This window comes from Podarcis cretensis (genome assembly GCF_951804945.1).
Source record: "Podarcis cretensis genome assembly, chromosome: 8".
NCBI classification, from domain to species: domain Eukaryota; kingdom Metazoa; phylum Chordata; class Lepidosauria; order Squamata; family Lacertidae; genus Podarcis; species Podarcis cretensis.
The window spans coordinates 68,524,292-68,551,730 of record NC_137177.1 but is presented as its reverse complement, the minus strand read 5'-3'; the positions used below and the strand labels follow the sequence as shown (position 1 = coordinate 68,551,730).

Genomic DNA, 27,439 nt, shown 5'->3' with positions numbered 1-27,439 from the left:
TCCTTGCATGCTCTGCCTTGCAAAGAGGTAATTCATTACTGCACAACTATGGGAAGCAAAACCCAAGACAACGCAATGCCACCCACTCCAAGCACTGCAGCCTGACCCCTATCCACAAGCCCTAGCGGGTTCTGTGGGGCTCCCCTCCATCTTGCACCTGGATCCTTTGCAGATATACTTGGGAGCATGCCTGACAGAAAGCCATCACTCCCAAGCAATGCACCCCAGGGTGCGTGTTTACTAGGGAAGCAGTCCCAGAGAATTCAAGGATGGAGCTCCCTCTCTCCAGAGTCTTGCACTCCATCCCCTACTACGCGCTTACTCGGGAGTAAACCGCAGAGGACACATTTTTGTCCATCTCCCAAGCACTGCTGCTCACAAGCCCTGGTGGATTTTGTGGGTTCCCCCTCTCTTACCTTCCCTCTCTCCCTCCCTCCATGCACCGCGATCCCCTACACGCTTACTCGGGAGTAAACCGCAGAGGACGCATTGGAGTTCATCCCCCCCAGCACTGCTGCCCACAAGCCCAGCTTCCCCCCTCCCTCTCTCCCTCCTTGCACTACGATTCCCTACAGGCTTACTCGGGAGTAAGCCTTAGCAAAAAACCCCTCCTCCTGCTGCTGCTGCTGCTGCTGCTGCCGTGCCAGCCTGTCTGGGCGTCTCCTGCGCAGGCATCGTCCGGCGGCCGCCCATCCGCGCCGCGGCGCGCCCAGTCAGCGGGTCGGGGCGGAGCCGGCGGCGGGCGAGCGAGCGGGAGGAGGCGCGCTCGGGCCGGATCAGCTCGTCTGCTGCTCGCCTCTCGTCCGCGATGGCCACCGACGAGCTGGCCGACAAGCTGAGCCGCCGCTTGCAAGTGGAGGAGCACAATGGCGAAGCCGAGCAGCAGCCGCAGCCGCCCGAGCACCACCCGGAGGCCGAGCCGGAGCCCGAGCCGCCGGCCTTGGACAGCGGCGCCGACGGCGAGCTGAGCGCCAAGTTGCAGCGGCGCACCGAGCTCAACGACCCCGCGCAGCTCTCGCCCGGCGGCGGCGCCCAGCACCGCGTCTTCAGCCCCTACACCGAGTTCCGCGAGTTCTCCCGGAGGCAGATCAAGGACATGGAGCGGCTCTTTCGACAGTGAGTGGGAAAGAGGCCTCTGAGCATGAGCAGAGTGCCTTCTCGCTTTTGCTTTCCTTTCCCCCCTCCCGGAATCTGGAAAGGCTGCGATGGGGGGATTTCTCTTCCTGCATCCGCCCCACCCCTCGCTCTGACCCGGGCAGCCTTTTCCCTCTCTCCCTCTACAGAAATGCGCTCTGTACTAGCTCAGGAGCCTTTCTGTTTCGTGCGTTCCAGGGGCTGCTTGTCTGCTTTGGTATTTCTGGTTGCGGAAGGAGAAACCCAGTTCGATTGGATGGAAGGGGCTGCCTTACATTTTATGCTGGTCCCCACAGCGTGGGGGTGGGGGCGTTAAAAAGGTCGCAGGGAGGAGATAGGATATGGTTAAAATTAGGGGTTAAAGTCGGGGTCTATAAACTCCCACATAGACACACCTTTTCTTCCACAATTTGAGATCTGCCCTTCTTTGTACGACATCAGCATGTCAGAGGTATTTTTAAGGTTATACAGAGAGGTTGCGGAGAACCCCACTTCTAGAGAAATGGGGTGTTTTGTTACAGCGCTGCGTCTGCAAGTTAGATGTCTGGGGCAGTGCTTGGATTCTGGAGTTGGGGAGAGGTTGAGTGACAAATAAAGAAATCCCCAATGACCCCCATTCTCTCCCCCCCAAATGATTTTGGCCCAGTGATGGCTCCCCTCTATGTCTTCTCTAGAACTTCATTTTTTAAACAACAACCACCACTTGTGATTCAAGTCCTGGTCTGGGGGCAAAGATTTTGGTGTGCCACCATTTCTCTCAAGTGCCCTCTCCCCCCCCCCCCCCACTTCACCAAGGTGCCAGGGCTTAAGACATTTGGATGCCAGATACAGAAAATCTAAATCTCCCCCTTCTGTATGTACTCCCCTTGTACACTCATGAACATGGGTTCATTTGCACCGCCCAGTTTTCATGTATGAATGGAACCAGCGGAGACTGCAGCCGTATTGTGGGGTGGGTGGGGAGCACGTAGGGGATTTTCCCTTGTTTTCCTTACCTGTCTGGAAAGCTTATTGCTCCTCCCCCTTTCCCACCACCACGTCACCACCACTAAACTCTGCTCCCTTTTGACAGAAGAGGGGAGTCATTAGTATTCTGAGCCACACCAGGAGCAGGGAAATCCAGGCAGGGGTGGGCAGAGGCTGGCTGGGTGAAAATGTGCTGCTTTAAATCTTTCCGGTTTTCTGCAGCGCTGCAAACCCCAAACTGTTTTGTGCAATGTGCAGATCAGAAAAATAAAACGAATTCTCTCTCTCTCTCTTTGCAAAGAAAGAAAATCCAGAAAACCTCCACACACATACACACACACACAATAACATCAGGAGGGTGTAGTTGCATGTGGGAATGAACCATCTCAATTTCCTGAAAGGCATGCTTGTGTGTGTGAGGGGGGGGGGGGGAGGGAGGGGAGAGACTAATGTGAGCCAGGCCTCAGCACTAGATTTACTGGAGATGGGGCAGCTGGGCATGTACAGAGTGCTCTTTACTCACCACTGAGGAACCATAGCTCGCTGCCACACACCTGTAGTTAGAGGCCAGGAGGGCAAGGTAAAGGTGACCCCCACCCTGCAAAGGCTCTCTGTGTAGAAGAGAGGGACACTTGGGCAAAGTCAGCCCATGGGTCCATTGAGCTCAGGATTGTCTGGCAGATGCACCTTACCTGGAGATGCACCTGAGACCTGCATGCAAAGCAGAGATCCTCTGCTGCTGGGCTGCAGTGCCCTATCCCCTTGTAAAGGCATTTCCAGACAGGAACACTTCCTGCTTAGTGATGAGTGATGCCCACCAAACCAGTCCCAAGGGGGGGAGACTGTACGTCTCTGAGACCTGGGCAGCCCTAGGGAAATAAGCCCCTATGATGATGCAAATGTAAAACCAGAGACATATAGTTCCCATTTTCCTGGCAGACATGACTTCTCCGTCTGTAAAGGCATTTCCTCTTCGGAAGAGCCGGGTTGCAAGAGGCAAAGCGACACAGCAAGGACCGCCGTACCATTCCCAGCTCCCTGTTCTTTTCTTCTGCCACAGCCCTATTCTGGGTTAGTTTTTGGGTGCAAGAATCCCAGGGGACTTCTGTGCTTTTTTGATCCAGATCAGTTGCCCGCATGTCTGATAAAAATTGACATTCCCTTGGGCTCTCTGCACAGTTTCCATTTGTGCAGGCCATGTGCTAAATTCTTTAGTAACTCGGTACCCCAGCCTTGGGTTCCTGGATGTTGGACTACCGTACATCCGTCAATAGTCCAACATCTGGACTATGGCCAGTAGTAAAAGGTGATGCGAGCTGTGGTTCAGCTACAGATTGTACATCTGTAAAAATGGTTTACATTGTGGTCGTATAGATTTTAATGTCGTAATGAGATTCTTTGATTGTCTGTTTTTAATTATCCTGAATCTTAACAATGTTGTGTGATAGGTTTTTATGTTTTTACCTGGGCAGTAAGTAGTAAATAAATAAAATAATAATAATTAATAATGATGATGATGATGATGATGATGTAGCATAGTTAGTAAGATAGAATAATAATCACAGTGGAACAATAATTGTGGAGATGGTTTTGTTTTTTTAGATTGTGTACTTCTTTGTATTTTGCTTCATTGTTACCTTTTCTTGTGCACTGTTTCAAGGGCTGTGAAGCAGTTTATACAGTTGTCAAATAAATAAACAAACCCAACATCTGGGGACCCAGAGTTGGGAAATGTTCCAGGAGAATAAGTCACATAGGAGGACAGCTCTGTCAATGGCTGTTAGGTGTGATAGCTCAATAAAGCTCCCTTATTAGGTGCAGCAGACCCAGGTTTGGGGGGTGAACAAGTTGTGACAGCTGTTGTCTTCTTGCCATAGATCTCCATCTGATAATTGTTGGAAGCAGACGGACCTACCTTGACCTGTTTCAGCAAGGCTGCTCTTAACAAATGGCACAAAATAAGACCTTGGCTTCAGGCAGGAGTAGCCAATGTGTTGCCATCCAGATGTTGCATCTCCCTTCAGTCCCAGCCAGCAGTCAGGGATGGGAATTTTAGTCCATAACATCTGTAAGCTGCCTACGAAGGCACAAGCCCTCAGGTCCCTAGGCAACTCGATCACAAATTGTCCTTTTCTGTCCTTGTGCAATGCAGTCACAAGCGCACTCAAGCCCTCGTGCCTTGCACAACCTTTACGGCTGATCTGCAGTGTGTTCTTACGAGAGGCTATGAAACGTATTTTGCTTTAGATCCCTGGCCTCATCCTTCACCTCCCCACCAAAAAAAAAAAAAAAAAAAAAAACCCTCACCCTCTAAACTTAAAGCCACTCATGCTGGTTTGCAGTGAAACAGCTTAATGTTCCATGCAATAGGAAGTAGTCACTGCAGACTCTTCTCTGTCTGGGCTAGAATGAGCTAAGATTGGGCTTGGTCAAATGGCTAAGGATTTGATGATGAAACAACTATATGTGTTTAAGAAAAAGACAGACCTGTAAAGGGAAAATTTTAATGTTTGATGTCTTACTGTGCTTTTATACTTTGTTGGAATCTGCCCAGAGTGGCTAGGGCAACCCCGTCAGATGGGCAGGGTGCAAATATTATTATTATTATTATTATTATTATTATTATTAGTTCATCAGCTTCAGAAACTGAGATAGAACAAGTTTCCCTGTCACACACAGTCCATTTCTCCACTTCCTCTCTGGCATGTGCAATCAGACCAGGAAGTCTCTTAATTCCATATCGGTTCCTGTTTCATCCAAACCAGGAAATTATCGTTAGCAGTTTCAGAATAAGCCAGGATATAAAACCACAGTTTGAAATTGGCTTAATGCCTTGGCTTGTTCCTAAGTGGGTAACTCTTGTATCCCAGCGTAGAAAAATACAGGAAACTATATTTAATTACAGGTTTATTAGTTTGATTGCTTGGTTGCAGCAGGAAGAACAGTTGTGGATGACGATCCCCAAAGCCACAGCAGCATGGCTAGTACTCAGGAATTATGGGAGTTGTAGTCCACAACATCTGGAGGGGTACCACGTTGACTCTGTCTGACATGTGAAGCTTTAACCTTTTTCTCCACTGCTGCCTTCCTGGTGCAAATCCCACCCCTCCCATGTTGAAAATCAGGAGTGCCCCACTCCAGTCACTTGCTGCTGCTGCTATTAATATTTCTGTAATTATTATTTTATTGGTGATTAAACTGGGATGTTTAGTGCCATGTCTAGTTGGATCCTCAGTGTTGTTGTTGAACTATAAAGCTCCAAGTGTTTTAGTCTTTCTTCATAGGGCAAGAGAGGTCCCCCGCCCCAAGGAGGCTGCAGTTTAACCCAGACTTATAAATGACCTCTCCAGCTGGGGAAAGTAGAATATGCTACGGGAGATGATCTTTCTGGTTTAAATTACAGAAGCTGCAGAGAGACAGCAGGCAGGTGAACTGTGTTTAGCGTTTCTCTTTTGAAATCCAGCCTTTTCAGCACCTGAAATTTGGTATCACGCTGGAGCCTGCATTGGGTCAGAATCTCTTGCTGCTAAATTTCTCTACCTGTGTCCGTTGCTGATGTCAAGCCAAGGTCCTCTGTGGTGAAAGAGGCAGCATCTGTCCTTAGCAAGGGAAATATAAAGTGGGCTGGGGGTGTCCCAGAGCACTTGAACCACTCCCTCTGAAGTTGCCTTCCTTGTTTGAAATGTGTCCTTGGCTGCAGTGCAGGGTTGAGAGTGCAATTGCAGATGAGACGCTGGCCAGGAAAAGAGAGAGGAAGTTGCAGGCTGATGCACCCAGGAAGCTTGCCCTAATTCATTCACCCCGTGCTGTGAAAATGCGGCAGAACAGAAAGGAGCGTGCACAGATGTAGCAAAGCAGCGTAGCAGCTACTGTGTCACTATCTTTTGCAATCCTGTGCTAGGAGGGAACAATCAAATATTAGCTGAACAGGAACGTCCTGCGAAAGTTAGTTGTGTGAATGACCCAAATGCTGCAGCAAATGATGATCAGTTAGCCTAGGAATCATAGAATCAAGGAATTGTAGCATCTCATCCAACCCCCTGCAATGCAGGAATCTCAACTAAAGCATCCAGGACTGATGGCCATCCAACCTCAGCTTAAAAACCTCCAAGGAAGGAGACTCTGCCACCTTCCAAGGGAGTCCACACCTCTGAGAAACAGCTCTTATTGTCAGAAAGTTCTTCCTGATGTTTAGACAAAATATCCTTTCCTGTCACTTGAATCTATTGGTTTGGATCCTACCATCTGGAGCAGGAGAAAACTAGCTTGTTCCATCTCTCATGTGACAGGCCTTTAGATATTGGAAGATGGCTATCATATTTCCTCTCAGTCTCCTCTTATCCAGGCTGTGAGTACCCAACGGCCTCAACCGTTCCTCATCAGGCTTGGTTTCCAGGCCCTTGATCATCTTGGTTGCCCTCATCTGAGCACGTTCCAGCTTGTCAATATCCTTCTTAAATTGCGGTGCCCAGAAATGGATGGTCCAGGGTCCTCAAGGACTTGGGACACATTGGATAGAGTGAGGTGTTCGAATGTGTGTAGGTAAAAATGTTCAGGTTAGGCTGATGGGAGTTGGGAGGGGGGTCCCCAACATCTGGAGGTCCATCAATTCCCCACATCATTAACAGGGAGTGTGTGAAACCATGGATATGCTTTGAGAAAGATCTCAGCAAGAAACAGACGGGCAGTGGGACTCCACATGGCGCCTGCGAGGCTGCAGTAGTAATAATACACCTGATGTAAAACGATTACAGGGTTCCATTACGCTTCCTTACAAGGGACAACTCAAGTGGAATCATCTATGGTGTAGGTTTGCACTTCAATGCGAAACTACCTCGTTTCCACATCCCAAAACAGTATGCGGACCAAAACACAGCCGCCTCTTAAAATCCTCACGTCTCCCAGTTTTGCCGTGCGATTCTCCCATCAAAGGCAGGAGTACAAAGATGCATCTGTAAGGGGGAAGTGTACACGGCAAGGCAAATCATAATAAAAATAAATGCATTGGCGAAAATTGCTTGCAAAAATGTGTATATAAGCCAAAATTGCACACAGAAATGTGTGCTTTAGGAGGAATGGGCGATAAAATGCTAGTGGGTTTTTGTGATGCTCTTTTTAAAAAAAATAAATCACAAACTGATGTCGAAAGATGGTATATGGAACTTAAGAGTGGAATAAGAAAAAAAACCCACCACTTTAGTGAAATCCCAAATTGTCGGATTCTGTACATCTTGGCTACAGTTTACTAGGGCAGCCAGGAAGGCAGATGAAGATGGGGTCAGGCTGACCCTGCTGACTATTCTTGAACCAGGTGTAGGGAACCCATGGTGGTTGAACTAGAAGACAATTCGCTTTCAACTCTACAATTCTATGATACTATATTCCTCCAGATTTTATTGAACTATAACTCCCATCTACCCCAACAAGTATAGCCAGTGGCTAGGGATTATGGGAGTTAAAGTTCAGCACATCTGGAGCACGGGACGTGGGTGGTGCTGTAGGTTAAACCACAGAGCCTAGGGCTTGCCGATCAGAAGGTCGGCAATTCGAATCCCCATGACGGGGTGAGCTCCCATTACTTGGTCCCTGCTCCTGCCAACCTAGCAGTTCGAAAGCACATCAAAGTGCAAGTAGATAAATAGGTACCACTCCAGCGGGAAGGTAAACGGCATTTCCATGCGCTGCTATGGTTTGCCAGAAGCAGCGTAGTCTGGCTGGCTGCATGACCAACTCCCTCGGCCAATAAAGCAAGATGAGCTCTGCAACCCCAGAGTCGGCCACAACTGGACCTAATGGTCAGGGGTCCCTTTACCTTTACCTTTAACATCTGGAGCAGGTGGGGGGGGAGAGAAAGTCAATTCAGTTCACATTTAAAGCCAAACTTTATCTAATTCACACTTTCTGAAACAGAAAGAAACCACTGTTCATCAACCAATGTTTTGTATGTTTTTCATATATTGGTGGGGAGAGAGAATGTGCGTAAAATGAATATACTTGTGAGAATAACATACAAAAACACAATTTATTGGGGGTAATTGCTTGCCAAAATGTGCACATTAGTTAAAACTGCATACAAAGTTGTGTTCCTTAAGAGAGATTTGCACTAAAATGCTGAAGAATTTTCATGAGGATTTTTTTTTAAATAAAAAAAAGATTTAGAGGACCACAACAAGCTCACCACACACAGCATGTCTTATTAAACCAAATCCACATGACACAAAATTTGCTGATTTATGGACAATGGTGTGACAAACCCGAAACCGCTTTCCCTCTGCATCTGACACCATGAGACGTACCGTAACTATCAAGTTTCCTGGCTTCCTGTCTCTTCATTCCCGTAATATGCATTTTCGCCTTCCTCTTATTGCGACCTGTTCCTTTTCTGTTATTAACACTGAGTTGTTGTTTTTTCTGGCTGGGGCCAGTTTGCAGTATTTCCCATGCCGCCTTCCATATCTGGAGGTCCTCCCGCCTTGTTGCAAATTGCCTTTTCTGCTCAGACACTCTCAAAACAGCAACCTTCTCCCTGCAAGAGCTCTTAAGTATTCCGCTCTCACTTGCCGTCACTTATCATTGCTTAGTTTGCCAAAGTAGAAAGAAACTATTATTCTAGATGAAAAAGCAACAAAGTGTTTTTGTGGCACCTTAAAGACTGGCAGATTTATTATGGCATAAGATTTCGTGGACTACAGATGCTTGACGTACAGTGGTACCTCAGGTTACAGACGCTTCAGGTTACAGATGCTTCAGGTTACAGACTCCGCTAACCCAGAAATAGTACCTCGGGTTAAGAACTTTGCTTCAGGGTGAGAACAGAAATTGTGCAGCAGTAGCACGGTGGCAGTAGGAGGCCCCATTAGCTAAAGTGGTGCTTCAGGTTAAGCACAGTTTCAGGTTAAGAACTGTCCTCCAGAACGAATTAAGTTCTTAACCCGAGGAACCACTGTACTATCCTGCGTGGCAGGGGTTTGTGCTCTCTCTCACACACACTAGGGACTGCTTTGCCTGCTTACTCTCCTCGCCAAACCCACCCACACCTTTGCCAACGTTTCTTCCCCCACACTCATCCCTTCACAGCTCGCCTATCCCCTCACAGCTCACCCTGATCCCCAACTCCTTTTAATAGCATTGTTTAACAGACAAAGAGGGGCGCGTCAGAGAGCGGTTTGCTGAGACATTCTCTGAAATGCACTGTCTCCCTCCTTTAAACAGTCTCCCTCCTTGCCTGGACTACAGTGGTACCTCGCAAGACGAATGCCTCGTAAGACAAAAAACTTGCAAGACGAAAGAGTTTTTCGTTTTTTGAGTTGCTTCGCAAGACGAATTTCCCTATGGGCTTGCTTCGCAAGACGAAAACGTCTTGCAAATTTGTTTCATTTTTCTTAAAACCGCTAATCCTATGGGAATCCGTGCTTCGCAAGATGAAATATTCGCAAGACGAAAAAACTCACAGAACGAATTAATTTCGTCTTGCGAGGCACCACTGTACTTCCTGCTTGCTTGCTCTTCTGTCATCTCTCTGTGGCGTGATGACAGCCTTACAATATTGCTATATAGCAAAGACATACATGAGTATGTCTGATCGTGGAAGTGTTACCATAAAGAAGCAATGCAGAAGAAAGAAGCAGCAGCTAAGCTAGCTGCTGGAGGCTGGAAAGCCAGACAGGATGTTTGTGACTGTTACCATGGCAATAAAGGGGCAGTCCATTCTCCGTATTGAGCACAGGATGTGAGCTCAGTGTGTGTCATATGACCTGTACAGGATGTACATGGGTGGAGTTTCAGAGTTTCTCTCTGTTGTTCAAAGAGTGCAGACATCTTTGTATGTATGGCTGCTAAAGACAGAAATAAAGACATGTAAATACACTTCTGTCTGTCTGATTCCCCTCCCTGGGGATATGCAGGGAGGAGGAGAAGCAGTGGTGTGTTTTTCTCACAGTCTGGGAAAAATCGCCGATACGGACCTCATCTGTTTTACCTGCCGGGAGTCGCAGGGGGAGGTCAAAAGGAATTCAGCCGGTGCCTGGACAGATAGGCACATACCTCTGACCGAGGCAGAATTCCAACAGGAAGTGGGGGTTGTACATATGTAAATGATTGGGGACGATGTAGTTCAAGGTATAATCAAGTCAGAAGGGAAATGAAATGCAGAAAAGTAAACATTCAGTGGTCATTCATTTAAAAAAACAGGCCAGGATTGGTTAGCCAACAAACACAAGTGATGTGATAAAAATCCATCGTCCCGACTCAGTGATAGCATAGAACCTCCTGACTTATTGCAATTCACTGGTTTCACACTCCACCCTCCCTTTGAAGTTGCCCTTCTTTAGTCTGCAGCCATCTTTAGTTTCAGAATTTCCTGGGAGGTTGGAATGTTTTGCCACCGAGTTTCTTGGATATTGCCATTTGATGTCAGATTTGTGGCCATTTATCCTTTGCATAGAACCTGCAGGCCAACAGACGCTGCTGGACTCCAGCTCCCATCATCCCTGACCATTGGCTGTTCTGGTTGGGCCTGATGGGAGTTGGAGTCTAGCAACATCCAGACTAGTTGCCACTGGTTCCCTATGCCTGTTGTAGAGACGGTCTTGTTTGTCCTACGTAGAATGCAAGTGATAACACATTGGAAGATGAGCTGGGGAATTAACCCCTGATGTTGCAGATGACATTATTAGGTCCTGTGACAGTGTTGCCAGGGTGGACATGGAGGCAGAATTGGCATCTTGGTCTGCTGCAGATTATTTATTATGCACTCTAGCACGCAGCATTGTTTGGGAGTTCTAAGAAACAAAACAAAAAATCAGTGAACATTTGAAATCAGCGGATAATATCAGTGCAGTTTTGAAGGTTCAGTTCACCACCTTGATTCAAAATGGCATCCAATTGTGTCCCAAAATAGGTGTAATCCTGCTTTTCAGTCCCAGGAACTGAAAAAAATGGTTACAATATCTTAAGGGATATCCCAGTGCATAGCAGACAGACAGATGATTTTCCAATGTGTAATATAGTAGACTAACAGACAGTACCTGGCATTGCTTGGGAATTCTAAGAAACCAAAAACTACTAAGATATATAAATGGAAAAATTGTTTTAGTTTCAAAATGGAAAGAAAACCCATGTTTTCATTCTAATGCTATTGAGTAAACTATAATCCTGCCCAATGCAGTTTTATAAGTTTCCATCTGCCATCTTGATTCAAAATGGCGTCCAGTTGTATCCAGACATTAATACAAACCTTCTCTTTGATAGAACCATCATGCCAAATTTGGTGCTGATATCTTGAGTCTGAACGCATAGAGAACAGATGGACAAATAACTTTCCAAAATATAGATGTAGTGGGAGGAAGAAGATGATGGAATTACAAATATGTTATGACATAATGCATTTGTGAGTCTTTTGAGATGCCACAGGGTACTTTATGACTTTCCCCTCTCATATAGCTCAGTGAGACTTCCCTCTGCCTACCCACCCACCTAACACAGAGCAGACCTGAGATGATAATTGTTCTGATTTTCCAAAGCACCTGAATCTGTCCGCACATAGATTAAATAGTCTGTAAACCTGCAGCGATGCCCTTCTGTCATCCTAAGGAGCGCAATTCACAGGAAACAAATCTTGTGCAGGCTCCGCAGAGATGCACAGTGGCTGGACCTCGCAAATAATTTAGCCGGGCTGACGCAGGAGGCTGTTGGAGCGAGATTTTTTCCACCCGACATAAAGATGCTTCCAGGCACCCCCTACGGCTGAAACTCTCCCCCTGGCTGCAGTCCAACTTGGCTCCGTAATTGATTTAGTAATGCAGTATGTCACATGCAGCCTGATTTTAGCTGAACACTTGAGAGAATATTTCATACTTTCTTTTTAACAGAGAGAGGATGGGGGGTGGGGCGTGGATTGCACTGTTTTGCCAGGACATAGTCTTGGTCCCAAATGCAGTTCTTTTCTACTGGTTTGGTCCATTGCAAGTTAGTCGAGGGAAGAATGCTTGCATGTGTGAACTAACATATACTAGTAGAACATGGGGGGGGGCAATCCTCAGGCCCAGGGACCCAATGTGGCCCTCTAAGCCCCTCCACCCGTCCCTCAGAAACCTCCTCTGGCCACATCCCCTCCCCAGTCACACCCCTTAATGTGATTTGTCCTTGAACTCTGATAATGCTTTTTGCAGCCCTTGGTTTGAAAAGAGGTCCCCACCTGTGATGGGTTTCAACTCCCACCATTCCTGTCCATTGGTCATGTTGGTTGAGGCTGATGGGAGTTGGAGTCCAACAGCCTCTGGAGGCACCCAAAGGTCCCGACCCCTGCAGTGGGGGAGATACCCACGCCTCTCAGCTTGGCAATCTGAGTTCATTCAGTGTGCTTTCAGCTGCCTGCATTTGTTCAGGCGCCGACAACATGGGATGATTCATAGCAGTCGTGTTTTAAGATGGGTCACCCTAACCATATCTCACATCTCCTGCTCGGTCTGTCGATCCTAATCTGGGCAGGCGAATACTAGCCAGCCTGATGCCCAGAGAGCATTGCATGGAGGCAATAATATTTCCTGCTCCTGCACCCCTACCAACCCCCAGAGTAGGAACAATAAGTTTACTTTATTTGTGCCATAGCCTGGTACCAGCCCATGAAAGAACTCTGCTCTCTGCATTAAGCAATAAAGCTTTTACGGCTTCCTTGCCTTTCTGCAAATTAGTCAGACCAGTAGGTTGGTAACTGTGGATGAGTAAACCAACACCCCTCCAATCTATAAGATTGGGGGTGTGAAAACACACACACACACACACACACAGAAAACTGTGAAATAGTCACAAGTTTCTGCATCTCTTGAGCAAGTCTGCCAAATCTGCTTTCCCCAGCCTGTGTCTGTTCTGAATGCCGCACCGATCTGAGCAGGATGTTTGATCGGGTTGAGCCGGGCTACGCTGGGCCGCTTGCCAATTTGCTCAGTCTCCTCGATGCAGGGCTTTGTGTCGGAAATGACTCAGCCTCTGCTATGTGTTGCAAAGGTAAGCTCGCAAGAGCTGTGGGTGGCTTCATGGCGAATTTGCTGCGCCGCTGCCCGGAAAGGTTGGGCACATCTTTGGAGCCCGCAATTACTCAAAACGCTCCTGCATAGGAAGTTGCTTTATTCTGACAGTTTTGGCTGCCTTTGCAAATGACGCCAAACTGGGAGGGGTATTGCTAAAGCTGCAGAAGAGGGAACCCGGGTTCAAGATGACCGCAGCAGATGGGAGAACTGGGCCAAAGCTAACCAAATGAATTTCAGTAGGGACAAATGTAAGGTTCTGTACTTAGTCAAGGGATGCAAAAATAGGATGGGAGACAGCTGGCTTGACAGTAGTGCATGCAAAAATGATCTAGGGCGGTGTCCCCCAACGTGGGGCACATGCCCCACAGGGGGGGGGAATTTGATTTTTCAAGGGGGGCAATTTTAGAATGAGTTAGACCAAGTTAATGGCCTTTTAGGCTTCCTCCAAATGAATGGCCAAAAAAAGGTTGGGAACCACTGATCTAAGAAGTTAGTAGACCATAGGCTTAATGTGTCGACTGTGTGATACTGTGTCAAAAAAATTTTTACAGTGGTACCTCAGGTTAAGCACTTAATTCATTCCGGAGGTCCGTTCTTAACCTGAAACCTGAAACTGTTCTTAACCTGAAGTACCACTTTAGCTAACGGGGCCTCCTGCTGCTGCCGTGCCGCCAGATTTCTGTTCTCATCCTGAAGCAACGTTCTTAACCTGAAGCACTATTTCTGCGTTAGCAGACTATGTAACCTGAAGCGTATGTAACATGAAGCGTATGTGACATGAGGTACCACTGTAATGCTATTCTAGGCTGCATCAACAACAAAAGTAGAGTGTTCAGTTCAAGGGAGATAATCTGCTCTGGACAGACCCCACCTGGAGTCCTGTGTCCAGTTCTGGGCACCACAGTTTAAGAAGGATATTGACAAGCTGGAAGATGTACAGAGGAGAACGACCAAGATGATAATAGGTATGGAAACCAAGCTGATATTCAGCAGCAGACTGCCACTAGATATGGAGGTTCCTTCAAGTACAGTGGTACCTCGGGTTGCAAACACCTCGGGTTACAGACACTCTGGGTTACAGACTCCGCTAAGCTGGAAGTAGTACCTCGGATTAAGAACTTTACCTCAGGATGAGAATAGAAATCACACGCTGGCGGCAGCAGGAGGCCCCATTAGCTAAAATGGTCCCTCAGGTTAAGAACGGTTTGAGGTTAAGAACGGACCTCCAGAACGAATTAAGTTCTTAACCTGAGGTACCACTGTACATCAAGGGTGGAGAAACTCAGGCCCAGGAATGGGGGCAGGGAGCATAGTCCTCCAGGCACCCCTTAACTGGCCCTCGCAACTCTTCCTAGCTACACTTTGCATGCTCCTGGGGCAAATCTACACTGGTCAGTTGTAATGTTAAAAATGCATTATAAAAATGTGCCAAAAAAGGGCTCTGTACAGGAGTGGTCCATTTTACAATCAGTTTAGATCCAGCCCTGGAGTGTCTGATTTGCAATGTGCTCGCTTGACCTCTGCTAAAACCTCTCGCTTGCCTTGGCAGTGGATGGAGAGGTGTGTCTGTTTGTAGAAACTAACCTACATTACTAAGTCAAATCTGCATTTGTTGCTCCACCCACTTTTGCTTTGGGCCCCACCCACCGCTGTCATACAGCACTCTTCTGACAACAGTTGTCCATCTCCCTTCAGCTGCCCACCCCACGATTCCTCAGACTGCCCCTTTTAACCAGGGGCCTGTGGACCTCTGGGTGTTGCTGAGAATTCCATCAGCCTCCGCCAATATGGCCAACGGCGAGGGCGAATTGCATGTACAGTGGAACCTCTTTCGACACTCACTTAATTCCTCCTCAAATTCTCGCCACGGAAGTCCAGGCAAAGCAGCTGCAGCACTTTATGATTTCAGTGGCAGTGCACTCAAAGCAACGCAGCCGTTCTCCTTGGCATCCCAAGAAAAAACCCAATTTCCCCCGCTAAACCAGGTACGAGCAATTTGCACACATGTATCTAGCTTTAATCAGCTTTGCAGAATAGTCACGGGCATTAATCTCCTGCTCCCGGAGCAAAGAGCTAGGTTAGATTAGTGGGCCTCTTCCTTCTAATCTCTTGCAGTTGGTCCGCAGGCAGAGCTGTCAATTAGTCACCAAACAGAATGATGTCGGAAGCGTTCCGCCTGTTTAGAAGCACCAAAAAAATCCTGTGTGCAAGTTAAGGTTGGTAGAGTGGGTTTAAATAAATATCTGTCACATTGGGGTTAAAAAAAAAGTGGGAGAAAAGACTGAATCAGGAGGTCCTGTGTTCGAATTTCGGGCCTGCTGCAAACTCATCATGTGGCCTGGGCCAAGCCCCAGCGATCCCTGCACATGGAGGATGATGCCCTAATAATAAATATCACATATTTATGTGTGCTCAGTGGGTTAGAGCGTGGTGCTGATAATGCCAAGGTTGCAGGTTCGATCCCTATTCTTGCATTGCAGGGGGTTGGACTAGATGACCCCCAGGATCCCTTCCAGCTCTACAATTCTATGATCCTTTTCAGGGATGCAAGGGAATGTGAGAAGAGCCCTGCTGCTGGATCAGGCCAAAGGCCCACCTAGTCCAATATCCTGTTCTCACGGCAGCCAACCAGGTGCTCCAATGGGAAGCCCACAAGCAGGATTTGAACACAAGACCACTCTCCCATCCATCAACTGCTATTCAGAAGCATAATGCTTCTGACCATGGATGCAGAGCATATTCATCCTAGCTAGTAGCCATTGGTAGCCATATCCTCAATGAATTTGTCTAATCCTTTCTTTCTAAGCCATCCAAGTTGGCAGCCATCACTACCTCTTGTGGGGAGCGAGTTTGGTAGTTTCTTGGCGGTCATCTTTTGATGGAAGCTTTGTATTGAAAGTATCTGTATCGTTAGGGAGTCTTTGAAGGATGTCATTAGCCTTGACCTCCACCGGACCGCAGCAGGGCAGGTTTGCAAAGCATCAATTTGGTGCATTGAATGCATCCTTTCAAGTACTAAGCAACCACCTCCATTGAGAACCTAAAAACCCTCCAGGGTCCATTTAGCGGTTTGGCGATGACTCCAGCGGTTTGGAAAACACTCAGTGCAAATATTAGTGAGTTGAAAATAAAATTTTAAAAATCAAATCCGGAATGTTGGAGAGTTTTCAGATGTTCCCAGAGCAACGGCGGACTATGAGGCCAAGTGGAGGGTGACCCCAACCTCTCATAGCCCCCAGATAGTTCCTACTTAAAGTGCAGCTACTGGTTTTAGTTGCAATTAGGTTTCATTTCATTTCACCTTTAATTTGTATACTGCCTTTCTATATAACCAAACACAGGGTGGTTAACAAGCTGAAGAAACACACCTTTTAACAATCTGACCCAACACAAGAATGCCATAATAAAAACAACTTTAAAATAAGCAACATACCAAATAAAGCAATATTCAACAATCCATTAGATTAGTATACTAGTACACAATACAACTAAATACCAGCAAATAATGATTAAACATAAATTCACTCTTAACAATTACAACAAAACATTTCCAAAATATAATCCATAAAAAATAACAGCAAGTCACAGTGCATAAAATAACAAGTACAAATTGAGAAGCAAAGACACACAACTTATATTATTATTTATTTTTTTAAAAAAATCCTGAACTGCTCTCTTCCCAGCTGATATCCAAATAAGGGCACCTTCAGATAGGTGGGGACAGGAGGGTTGTTGGGGTTTTTTGCAGGTGTCTTCTGCAACATTTTTTAAAATTATTTGAATATTTATGACATGAGCAAAGGACATGTTGTCACGCACTTTCTGGTTAGCTCCATTCTAGGAGTGCTGGCGTCCTTTGCAGACACTTCCTGTGTGCCTCAGACATCGATATCTGTACCCGTGAGGACTAGCTTTGTTGGGGAAGCTGAGTTTTGAAGGATTCTCCAGTTATCAAGTGTTACAAGCCAAGGTTGCACTGCGTACCTTTGAGGGTTAAGATGTGACGTGCGTTTGCTCTGTCCTGAAGCAAAAGGGGGTTGTCATAGAAATGCACACTGCCCTTACACACAGGGCAAAGCTCTGATCTGCATATATTTGCCCTTTGGGTGGTTTAAAAAAGGCTGCAGACTTCATGATAAGACCTATCTTATGCAAAGAGAATCACACCCTTGCAGTTCTGATAAAAGTAGGATTGCCATATTTCAAGAAGTAAAAAAATCAGGCCAACTTTTGGGGGGAAAGTTGAGCTATTTTTGGAAAAGTTACAAAACCCTGGACATTTTGCCAATTTCCTGAAATTCCCCTCGGATGCCTATCTAGTCGTTGGAATCCCAGAAATGTCCGGGGAAATTCGGACATATGGCAACCCTAGATAAGAGACTCTAAGCTTTCTCTGACCTGGAGTTTGGGAAGCCAAAACAAAACTGGTGAAGACTTAGGACAGTTCCTTGACATCCTTATGTAAGAAGTGTGGCCAAAGCACAGTTGTGGAACACTCAGGAACACCCAGACTTGATTTATTGTTTCTAATGGAATCTAGTTTTAACTAGGGTTGCATTATCGAACAGGCCACCAAGACCAGCCTAGCTTTTGGCCCATGGTTTTTGCAGCACCACTTCCATTTTGAGGATCTGTCCATGTCAGCTTACTTGGTTTCTCATTTTTTCCAGTCTTAAATTCCGCTTTTCATCTTTCTACAGGAACTTGTGCTATCCAAACTGGAGCAAATCTCCCACAAACGTGGGAAGCTCAGCCCAAGCCGGGGTCCATATAGATCTTTTCGTGTGGTGCCAAGTTCAAAATCCACCTGATCCCAAAATTTGTTGACATAACGCACAGCCCCACTCATTTAAGAGAACCTTTCACGTTCCAATGGCAGCTGCCATTTTTATTCTCCCACAATGCCTTTGGGCATCTCTCCCTGAAGATGTGCCACGTTGGGGACCCAGAGGTTCACTACCCTTACCCCCACTCGGTTGCTATTTTGGATTGGTGGCCATTTAGGCCTCGGGCCGCCCTGGAGCCATTAGCACTGCCGTCTCGTACTAATCAGGCAGCCTTCGTTACTCTCATTTGCCACCAATTAACTTTGGAAAAGCAGCACGCCTGACTTGCAAATTGGGTGGAGAAGCATAAAGAAGGAAACTTGTTCTGTCATTAGTTAATCTGTAACTGTACAGCGAAAGGAAAGGCCCACATACCGTATTTTTTGCTCTATAAGACTCACTTTTTCCCTTCTAAAAAGTAAAGGGAAATGTGTGTGCGTCTTATGGAGCGAATGCAGGCTGCGCAGCTATCCCAGAAGCCAGAACAGCAAGAGGGATTGCAGCTTTCACTGCGCAGCAATCCCTCTTGCTATTCTGGCTTCTGAGTTTCAGAATATTTTTTGTTTGTTTTCCTCCTCCAAAAACTTGTGGTCTGGTGCGTCTTATAGAGTGAAAAATACGGTAAATCCAAACAATAGCCTTAAAGACTGGTGGATGGAAACTCTGAGGGAACAATAAGAGCAGAGAGCTTGTGCAAAGTTGTTTTTTTTTATACTGAACAGGTGATTCTTTAGTGGGTTCAGGGGGAGAAGACTAAACTCTGAGCAAAATTAACTGGGAAGCTCAGGAATCAAGAAGACAAGAAATTCAAAAAAGAATGGGAGATGCTTATTACTGTAATCATGTCAAAATTATTGTAAACATGTCAAAACATTAGCAGGATTTTAAATACATTTGTAATGTAACAGAACATATAGATGATATGGGAAGAAGGAAAATTGGAGAAGTACTGATAAGCAGTTGAAAATTGAATCCCCATGGAAGGGATGGGGGGAAGTCAGGAGATTCAGAGTAATCTCAATATTTGGATTATGTATTGTTTTTTGTTGTGTGCTTATTTTTTATTTTTGGAAAAATTTAATTGAAAAGATTATATTAAAAAAGACTAGAAACTCTTTGTCACGAGGGTTTTTGACTTATTGAGAGAGAGGCAACCCCGTTCTGGGTTTTGTGCCTGCAAACCATAGTTGGCATTTTGGTCAGATTCAAGATTCCTTCTTCTTTGTGCAGGTATGACGCAGGAAAAGATGGTTTCATTGACCTGATGGAACTGAAGCTGATGATGGAGAAACTCGGGGCTCCCCAAACGCACCTGGGGCTGAAAAACATGATTAAGGAGGTGGACGAAGACTTTGACGGCAAACTCAGTTTCCGGGAGGTAATAGTTACGGCGAGAGAGCCTATCCGACTCAAAAAGTAGGGTTTAGAATGCTTTCAATAAGGGATGGGGAATCTGAGGGCCACATTCCCTCATGGGCCACCTCACAGGGGCCGTGTGCTCTGGAACAGAGCCTGCCATACAATAATCTGTGGCTCCACCCAACACTGTTTTTGGCCCCTGGAAGACTTGCTCACAGAGGAATGTGGCCCTCCAGAATAGATAAACGTCATTCTTCAAAAAATGCTCATCCATATACAGTGGTACCTCGGGTTAAGAACTTAATTCGTTCTGGAGGTCTTTTCTTAACCTGAAACTGTTCTTAACCTGAAGCACCACTTTAGCTATGGGGCCTCCCTCTGCCGCTGCACAATTTCTGTTCTCATCCTGAAGCAAAGTTCTTAACCCGAGGCAATATTTCTGCGTTAGCGGAGTCTGTAACCTGAAGCGTATGTAACCTGAAGCGTATGTAACCTGAGGTACCACTGTAATTTAGAGATAAAGTTGTATTTGGGGGGCAGGAAAAGGACTCTGCCAGTTGGGTCACTGGTTTGAATTACAGCCATCCACTCAACAGAAGAGGGGCCCCTCTTGCAAAAATGATTCCTGCAGTCACTTTGGATGGGAGGAGTTTAAAAAATATATACAGTGGTACCTCAGGTTAAGTACTTAGTTTGTTCCGGAGGTCCGTTCTTAACCTGAAACTGTTCTTAACCTGAAGCACCACTTTAGCTAATGGGGCCTCCTGCTGCTGCCGCGCCGCCGGAGCACGATTTCTGTTCTCCTCCTGAAGCAAAGTTCTTAACCTGAAGCACTATTTCTGGGTTAGCGGAGGCTGTAACCTGAAGTGTATGTAACCTGAGGTACCACTGTATTAAAAAGCAAAGCGCAACAATGGACAGCCCAAAATAGAAGTGGATGCTGTTCTGTAGGGCTGCTGCAATAGACTCTTAATTCGTTCTTTCTTTTCTGCCCAGAAGCAAGAAATAAAAATAAAGCCAAGGCAGAAAAATCAAACTCTTTCTCAAATGGGGACGGCAGGAAAATTCTCCTTTTGAAAAAGAGGCAAAGGCTTCTGTGGAGAGGCAAAGGCTCTGGGGCAGGCTGCCCTGAAAAAGAGCTGCCTCTGCAGTGATGCAGCTCAGAAAGGTTTCTGTTTGATTCCTTCCTACATGGTTGAGAGGACCAAGGGGATATATAATACTGCCACTCCCCCTGCCACGAATAGCTTCTCGTGGAGGTGGAGAAATCTGCAGCGAGGAAACATTGTAGGGGAAAAGATTCTATGGCTCTGATACAAAATAGGTCCCCGGTTTTGCCCTAAAGCAGCCACCTGAATTGCTTTGGGCTTGGGCTGTATCCGAACCGCCTCTCAAAATTCTCCATCCTCTTTATAAGGCAGGGAAATCATTTATTATTTAAAGGAGACATGCTTGTTTTTCCCCCATTCTTCAGCTTCCTCCCAACGACAAAAACAATATGTTCCTAATAAAATACAAAAGTATATAGATATATATGCATATAGTACGGCTGCCATATTTCAAAAACTGAAGCTCATCATCTCTCTGTCCGAAGAAATCAGTGTGGGAGTTTTGATTTTCCTCTTCCCTCCCAGTCTGTTTTCCTTTGCACACTGTGTTCTTTTTAAATTGTAAGCTTTGCGGGTAGCGACGGTCGTGTTTTGGTTGGGTGTAAGCTGCTCTGGGAGCCTTTGGGGGCTGAAAAGCAGGGTACATAGACACTTTATAAATAAAATGTCTTTTGAGAAATATTGGTTCAGTTCTGCTTTCCCCCCCTGAACCTCGCAGCCAATTCAGTATCCCTTTCCCCCACCCTAAGCAAGACAGAGAGCTTTTAAGATCTCACGAGAACCTCCCAGAGCCTGGTAAGTAAGCCTGGAAGCTTAAAAGCTCTCCTTCTTTCATGCATTTTAATTTTGCAGGATTATTGCCAGCTTTCAACCGTGTCAGGTTGCAATTCCATGAGTTCAATGCTCCTGCGGTGCAATCACACTGTATTACTCTGTCCCTTTTGCAAGCAGGATTCTCATGGGATTCTGGAGGAATGAAATTCACAGGAGGTTTGTGTTTTCTGTCTTGCCCCCCTCCCCGCCTCCAGTTTCTTCTGATCTTCCGCAAAGCTGCAGCAGGCGAGTTGGAGGAAGACAGCGGCCTGCACGCCTTAGCCCGCCTGTCGGAGATTGACGTTTCAACGGAGGGGGTCAAGGGAGCCAAGAGCTTTTTCGAGGCCAAAGTAAGGAGCGGCTGGGTCCCCTGACCCCTTGGGATCATACCTCCGTCTGCACATAGCCCAAGACAGGGGTTGGCAGCATGGAGTGGGTTCCTATGTGCCCATAGAGGCATTTCGTAGTGCCTCCACCCCCTGAAACCATAGCAAATAGCCCTCGGAGGCAAGCACTTGTCAGTTAGTCCTGCTGCCTTGCCGCTCATTGGCTAGAGCAGTGGAAGGCGGGAACAAGGTGACTTATTGTGGAGCGATTGGACAGAATCCTCCCTGCATGCTTTCCACAGGTAAGAGGGACTAGAAGCTTGCTTGGTTAGGAGCAGAGGCGGATAATGTAGGCAGGGGGTGCCAGTCCAGTACCATTTATGGAGTGTGCGTCAGAAATGGTATTTCTAGCTACCCAAGTTTACCTTAAAATAATAATAAGCAAAGGAAGTCCTCAGACCACATTCTCTTCCTGTTAGTTTACTAACAGGAGCTAGCTCTAGTCAGATACTCACCACACTGGCCCTTCCCAACTGAATCCACTGAATGGTCATCTTCAGATGGAAAAGAGGTGCAGCTCAGTAGCAGAGGGTAGGTTTTGTATGCAAACGGTCCAGAACTCAGCCTCTGATATTCTTTGGTAGGTGTGTGAAACAGAAAGTCCTGTCTGAAACCCTGGCAAGCTCCTTCCAAGTTAGTATTGAGAAGTATGGAGTTAGATAGACCAGAAAAAAGCAATTCCCTGTTAAAACCAGCCCTCTGTTCAAAACCAGGTGTTAAGTTGTGGGTGAACATATCAGACGACACAGCGATTCTTCAGACAGCTCTTGTTTATTCACAGGCCAGAACAGAACTGAACTGAAGGGTTCAGCCAGCCTGCTTATATAGAGCTCCACTAAAACGCAACAGTAACCATTTTCTGTAACTATCCAATCACTGAACGTTACTTTCGATCCCTTATTTGCATATGTGGACCTGAACTATCTATAGTATCCCCCTGCTGGCCCAGGGTGAGAACTTCAGTACATAACAACAGGGGTCAGCAAACTTTTTCAGCAGGGGTCCAGTCCACTGTCCCTCAGACCTTGTGGGGGGCCAGACTATATTTTTTTTTGGGGGGGGGAGGAATGAACGAATTCCTATGCCCCACAAATAACCCAGAGATGCATTTTAAATAAAAGCACACATTCTACTCATGTAAAAACACCAGGCAGACCCCACAAATAACCCAGAGATGCATTTTAAATAAAAGGACATATTCTACTCATGTAAAAACATGCTAATTCCCGGACCATCCACAGGCCGTATTTAGAAGGAGATTGGGCCGGATCCAGCCCCTGGGCCTTAGTTTGGCTACCCATGGACTTGATCTGCAGGTGATGAGGCTACCCTTACCTCACTTTTAGAGAAAGGACTTTAGCCCCGTAGTAGAGCTTTGCAGTGAAAAGGCTCCAGGCTCAATCTCTGATATTTCTAGGTAGGTATGCATGGGGAAGAGAGAATCCTGTCGGAAACTCTGCTGCTGGTCCGTGTTAACAATACTGAGGTCGGTGGACCAATGGCCAGACTCGGTTGCAGGCATTTTTCTGATGTTGTACTGCTGGGATCGTTGGTTCATCCTTCCTCTTCCTCATAGGCTGTTCCTGCTTCCTGGCGCTAAGTGTTTGTAGTGAGATGAGCTGCCCATTTGGACCGTTTCGATCTCACCTGTCCAGTTTTTCTGCTTCCAGGTGCAAGCCATGAATGTCACGAGCCGCTTCGAAGAGGAGATCAAGGCAGAGCAGGAAGAGAAGCGGCGGCAAGCAGAGGAGATGAAGCAGAGGAAAGCAGCCTTCAAAGAACTGCAGTCGGCCTTCAAGCAGTGACAGGGCCAGCCCGAGCGTTGCTGGGAGGGACGTTTGTCCGCGGCGAAAGCCGCCCCAGCAAAGTCCTTTAGCGAAACCGGGAACAATGCGAAGTTGCCAGCGGTTGTGCGGTTCCCACCTTTTGAGTCGCACCTTCAGCGGCTGCTTGATCTGCAGGTGATGAGGCTTACCTCCCTGCTGTGAAACATTCCCATTTTCTGCCGCTCAGGCAGCCGTTGAAGGCACAAGAGCAGGCCCAGTTAGGGGTTTCCCGGTCAGTTGGCAACCCTAGGTTGTGGTTTGTGTTTGGACCAATGTGGAAAAGAATTTGCAGTTAAATCTGGAGTCGTTCAGGCCTCGGGCTGTGAAAACAACATCTCTCTTGTTTCTTCTAGACCTGTAAATACCACAGGTAAACATCCCAGAGGCTGCCTCTCCCATCCACTTTCCTGTGGGCCAGTTCCGTGTCTTTTACCTGTGAATGGCGTGTCGTGTCTGTCTGGTGGGAGTTTCCTAACTCTTTGTAACTGCGTGGCGTGTCCTGAGCTCAGGCTTTGCACTTTCGACTTGTGAACCATTTCATCTCCCAGCCGGTTTGGTGATCGCTGTGGTCGTTGGCTCACGGTCGAAGACCGGGGTTTGCGGGGAAGGCCTGAACGTACCCTTGCTCCGACAGCTGTGCTTGTGCAAAAGAAAATAAGAATGCAACTTTAGCGTGTGCAATCCCTTCCAATCAAAAATGCTTTAATTGATCATGTTAAAGTCCCTTTGCTTGAAGTGTTGCCAAAAAACCAGGTGTGTGGGTGTGTGTGTGTGATGGAAAGTAGGAAATCTGCAGACTCTCCAGGGTGGCTCAGTTTGCAATGCCAGCCTGCAGAATTTGCCCTTTTCCTAAACAACACGAGAAATGAAATGCAGCTCTGTGAAATCCGCATTCTTTTCTTCTTCTTCTTTTTGCAATACGGTACTCCAGCCAAAGAAATCATGTATGTGTTAGGTGAAAGTGCACCTAAAATGCATGTTGTCATGGAAATAGCTCCCCCCAGAATACATCTTACTAGAGCAAAAATGCTTGGGGAAATGGGTACGTCCCGCAAAATTGCATACACAAATCTGAATACAGGTAGGTAGCCGTGTTGGTCTGCTGTAGTCAAAACAAAATAAAAAAATAAAAAATTCCAGTAGCACTTTAGAGACCAACTAAGTTTGTTATTGGTATGAGCTTTTGTGTGCATGCACACTTCTTCAGATACTTAGTTGGTCTCTAAGGTGCTCCTGGGACAAATGTGAATATTAGAGAAATGAGTACTCAAATGCTGAGTAATTTTCATGAAGGCTTTCAAAAATGGCAAACTGGTGTAGGACTGTGGCAAGCTGAACCGAATGTGTTCTCCAAGTGCCCCTGCCCTTGCTTGCATGCAACAGAGGCTGGTCCATTCCCCACCAATCTTAGCCAGCCCCCCACTTGCCTCCCTTACAGCCAATCAAAAGGAGTGGCTCTTCCTGTATCCTGAGTCTTAATGTTGCCCCTTGTAGAAATCAACAGGAAGGAGGATGGCAACAAAGCCAGAATGAATAGTAGGCACTGCCTGTCGTTGTCTCTGGCGCCACCTACTGTTGGCCTCCCTGCCTTCCACCCTACTGGTCCCAGTGGGCATCAGTTACTGCTGCTTGAATGTGAGGGTGGGCTGATGCGTTTCCCCCTCATAAGAGGAGGGGCACTGTAGCATTGCATTTTTGCCCACCTGGGCAGGGGGGTTGCGCTTCTTCCTTGAGAGGGGGTTGTGTTTCCTCCTGCTCTCACTGCAGGCAGGAAGGTGTTGTGTTGGCTCCTTGGCCATTACCATTGGCAAAGTGGGCTGGGTGTATTAGGACTGCCTACGGTTCAGCCTTATTGTCCCCAAGAACTTGAAGAGAGAAAGCTGTGTCGGCCACACACACACCAATGATTCCCTCCCCATCCACCCCAATTAGGCTGGAGCCTTGAGATTTTGTCACCCTAGTCTCATGGTTCATAGGTTCACTAGCCAATACAGGAAACCCATTGTCCTGAATGGCAGCCATCTTCTTTTAAGCCTGTGACAAAGTTGGCACATTCCATTGCGTCTAGGTTGCATCCGCTCAATACTGTGAATCTCTCGGCCTCCCATCGAATACCTGTACTAGATAGGGAGCCTTGTCCTTGTAAGTCGCAAATGGGGAACCTCTGGTCCACCAGATCCTGATGGACCAACATCTGTCCCATCAGCCCCACCTAAACATCTGAGGGGTCCTTCCTCTCATAAGTTGTCGGCTTGCATTCTGAAGACTTATTTCCCTGCTATTGATTAGCTCATCGCTCCGTAAGTTTGCCATTTTAAAAGGTGCTGCTGCTCAGGAAAAAGAAAGTGGTTTGACATACATATTTTGGTGGAATAATAATAATAATAATAGTAATAATTTTTTTACGGTGTTGCCCCTCCCACCGATCTTATTTTAGCACCATCTACAGATGCCTTCAACTTCCAGTAAACTTAACTTTGTGCAGTGTGGATGAAGGCCTTAACCATGCTGCATGGGGCAGTGGGGTCAAAGGGCATTGTAAGTTGGGCTCTTGCTAGAAAAGCATAACACTGAATCATAGAATTGTAGAGTTGGAAGGGACCTCAAGGGGCATCTAGTCCAACCCCCTGCAATGCTTGTTTTGACCAAGGTGGGGCTGGCTTGAACCCATAACTCTACCAACTGAGCTAGTCCAGAAAAAGCATACCTCTCTCTCTCTCTCTCTCTCTCTCTGTGTGTGTGTGTGTGTGTTTTATATCATGGCAATAACCCAAGTGCTGAAGTTGTGATGCAACAGGCAACTCTTCTTGCAGAAAAGTATAAAGCTATCTTTAAAAAAAGAAAAGCCTTTTTCATACCTACACATTCTGGGCAAATCCACCCAAATCTAGACCCACGTGGGCAAAACTTGTAAGAAAAGCGTAATAGTCTATATTCATGTTGAATGTTCAGGCTGGGAGACCACCCCTAAGTGCTTTTAAATGTTCAAATGGCTTAATCTGGATTATTATTCTGTTTTAATTTTTTGCATGCACTGTGATCATTAAAGAAAGAGACAACCCCCGGTTGTCAAATTCAGGTTCTGAAGCAGAAACCCTCAGTGTGTTTGACAAGGGGAGAAATCTACTCAAAAAAAATAAATGCTTTTTTAGCTCAAAGCTCGAAAAGGAAAGTGATAAGAGTTAGCATTGCCAACGTTTTAATTCCCGTGGAAGCATTCCTGTATAAAGGTTCCAATGGCGGGGTGGGTTTTTTTTTGGGGGGGGGTGGTTTGGAGGGAAGGGGTGTTTTTCCATACACTTGAAGTGCCCCCTTTGGGATGTGCAAAGTAAAAATTATTGTGACCTGCAGACTTTGATAGGGGGCGGTGTGTTTCTTGATTCCACATTCGACCTGCTCATTTCTGATTATTGCAGTGGAGGAGGACGGGAAACTATTTTTCTTAGAAGTTGGCAATGCTGAATAGACCACTTTGTTTTTGAGACTTGAGGTAGCAACAAGGGAAGTCCGTGCCCTTGGCAGTATAAGCTCCCTGAGCAAAGCTGAGCTTTAAAAGCCAGAGAGTTGACATTATATTTTGTTACATATATATTTTGTTACCCAGCAAAAAAAGAAGAAGTCCATTCTCTCTCATTTGCCATGTGAAATCCCCTCCGGTCTCCTCCTCCCCTTTCTTTCCCTTTATATTTTTTTGGCAAAAGTTCCGTTGATCTCAGAGGCTTTGTTTATTTTTTCATATTGCGAACATAGGTGGTTGGGGGGTCAGGAGTGGGGAGGGGGTTTAAGAAAGTGTTATATTCAGTCTCTCCTTCCATTCTTCTCAACCTGTTTCCCTCCCCCACCTACCCACCCACCAAATAGGTTTAAATGGATGGATTGAAAAGAATGTGTTTCTGCTTTTGATTCCAAAAGCTGTTCCATTTCAGTGGTATGATTTTATTTTTTTTAACCAAAAGTAATTAAAAAATATATTTCATAAGCATGTTGTGTGGT

General features: G+C 46.4%; 1 protein-coding gene across 2 annotated transcripts; it reads left to right on the top strand.

Moving 5' to 3' along the window:
• Positions 1–742: 742 nt before the first annotated feature.
• EFHD2 (EF-hand domain family member D2) lies at positions 743–27,428 on the top strand. 2 transcript variants are annotated; one of them, XR_013841614.1, is made up of 5 exons: positions 743–1,116; positions 19,184–19,331; positions 21,450–21,584; positions 23,291–25,161; positions 25,222–27,428. XR_013841614.1 is itself a non-coding variant. In XM_079987298.1 (4 exons), exons 1-4 carry the CDS (start codon positions 809–811, stop codon positions 23,423–23,425), a joined length of 726 nt encoding a protein of 241 aa, XP_079843424.1. In that variant the 5' UTR covers positions 743–808; the 3' UTR covers positions 23,426–27,428. The 2 variants fall into 2 exon arrangements, 1 of the variants encoding a protein (XP_079843424.1); XM_079987298.1 differs by having other exon boundaries at positions 23,291–27,428.
• Positions 27,429–27,439: the final 11 nt, after the last annotated feature.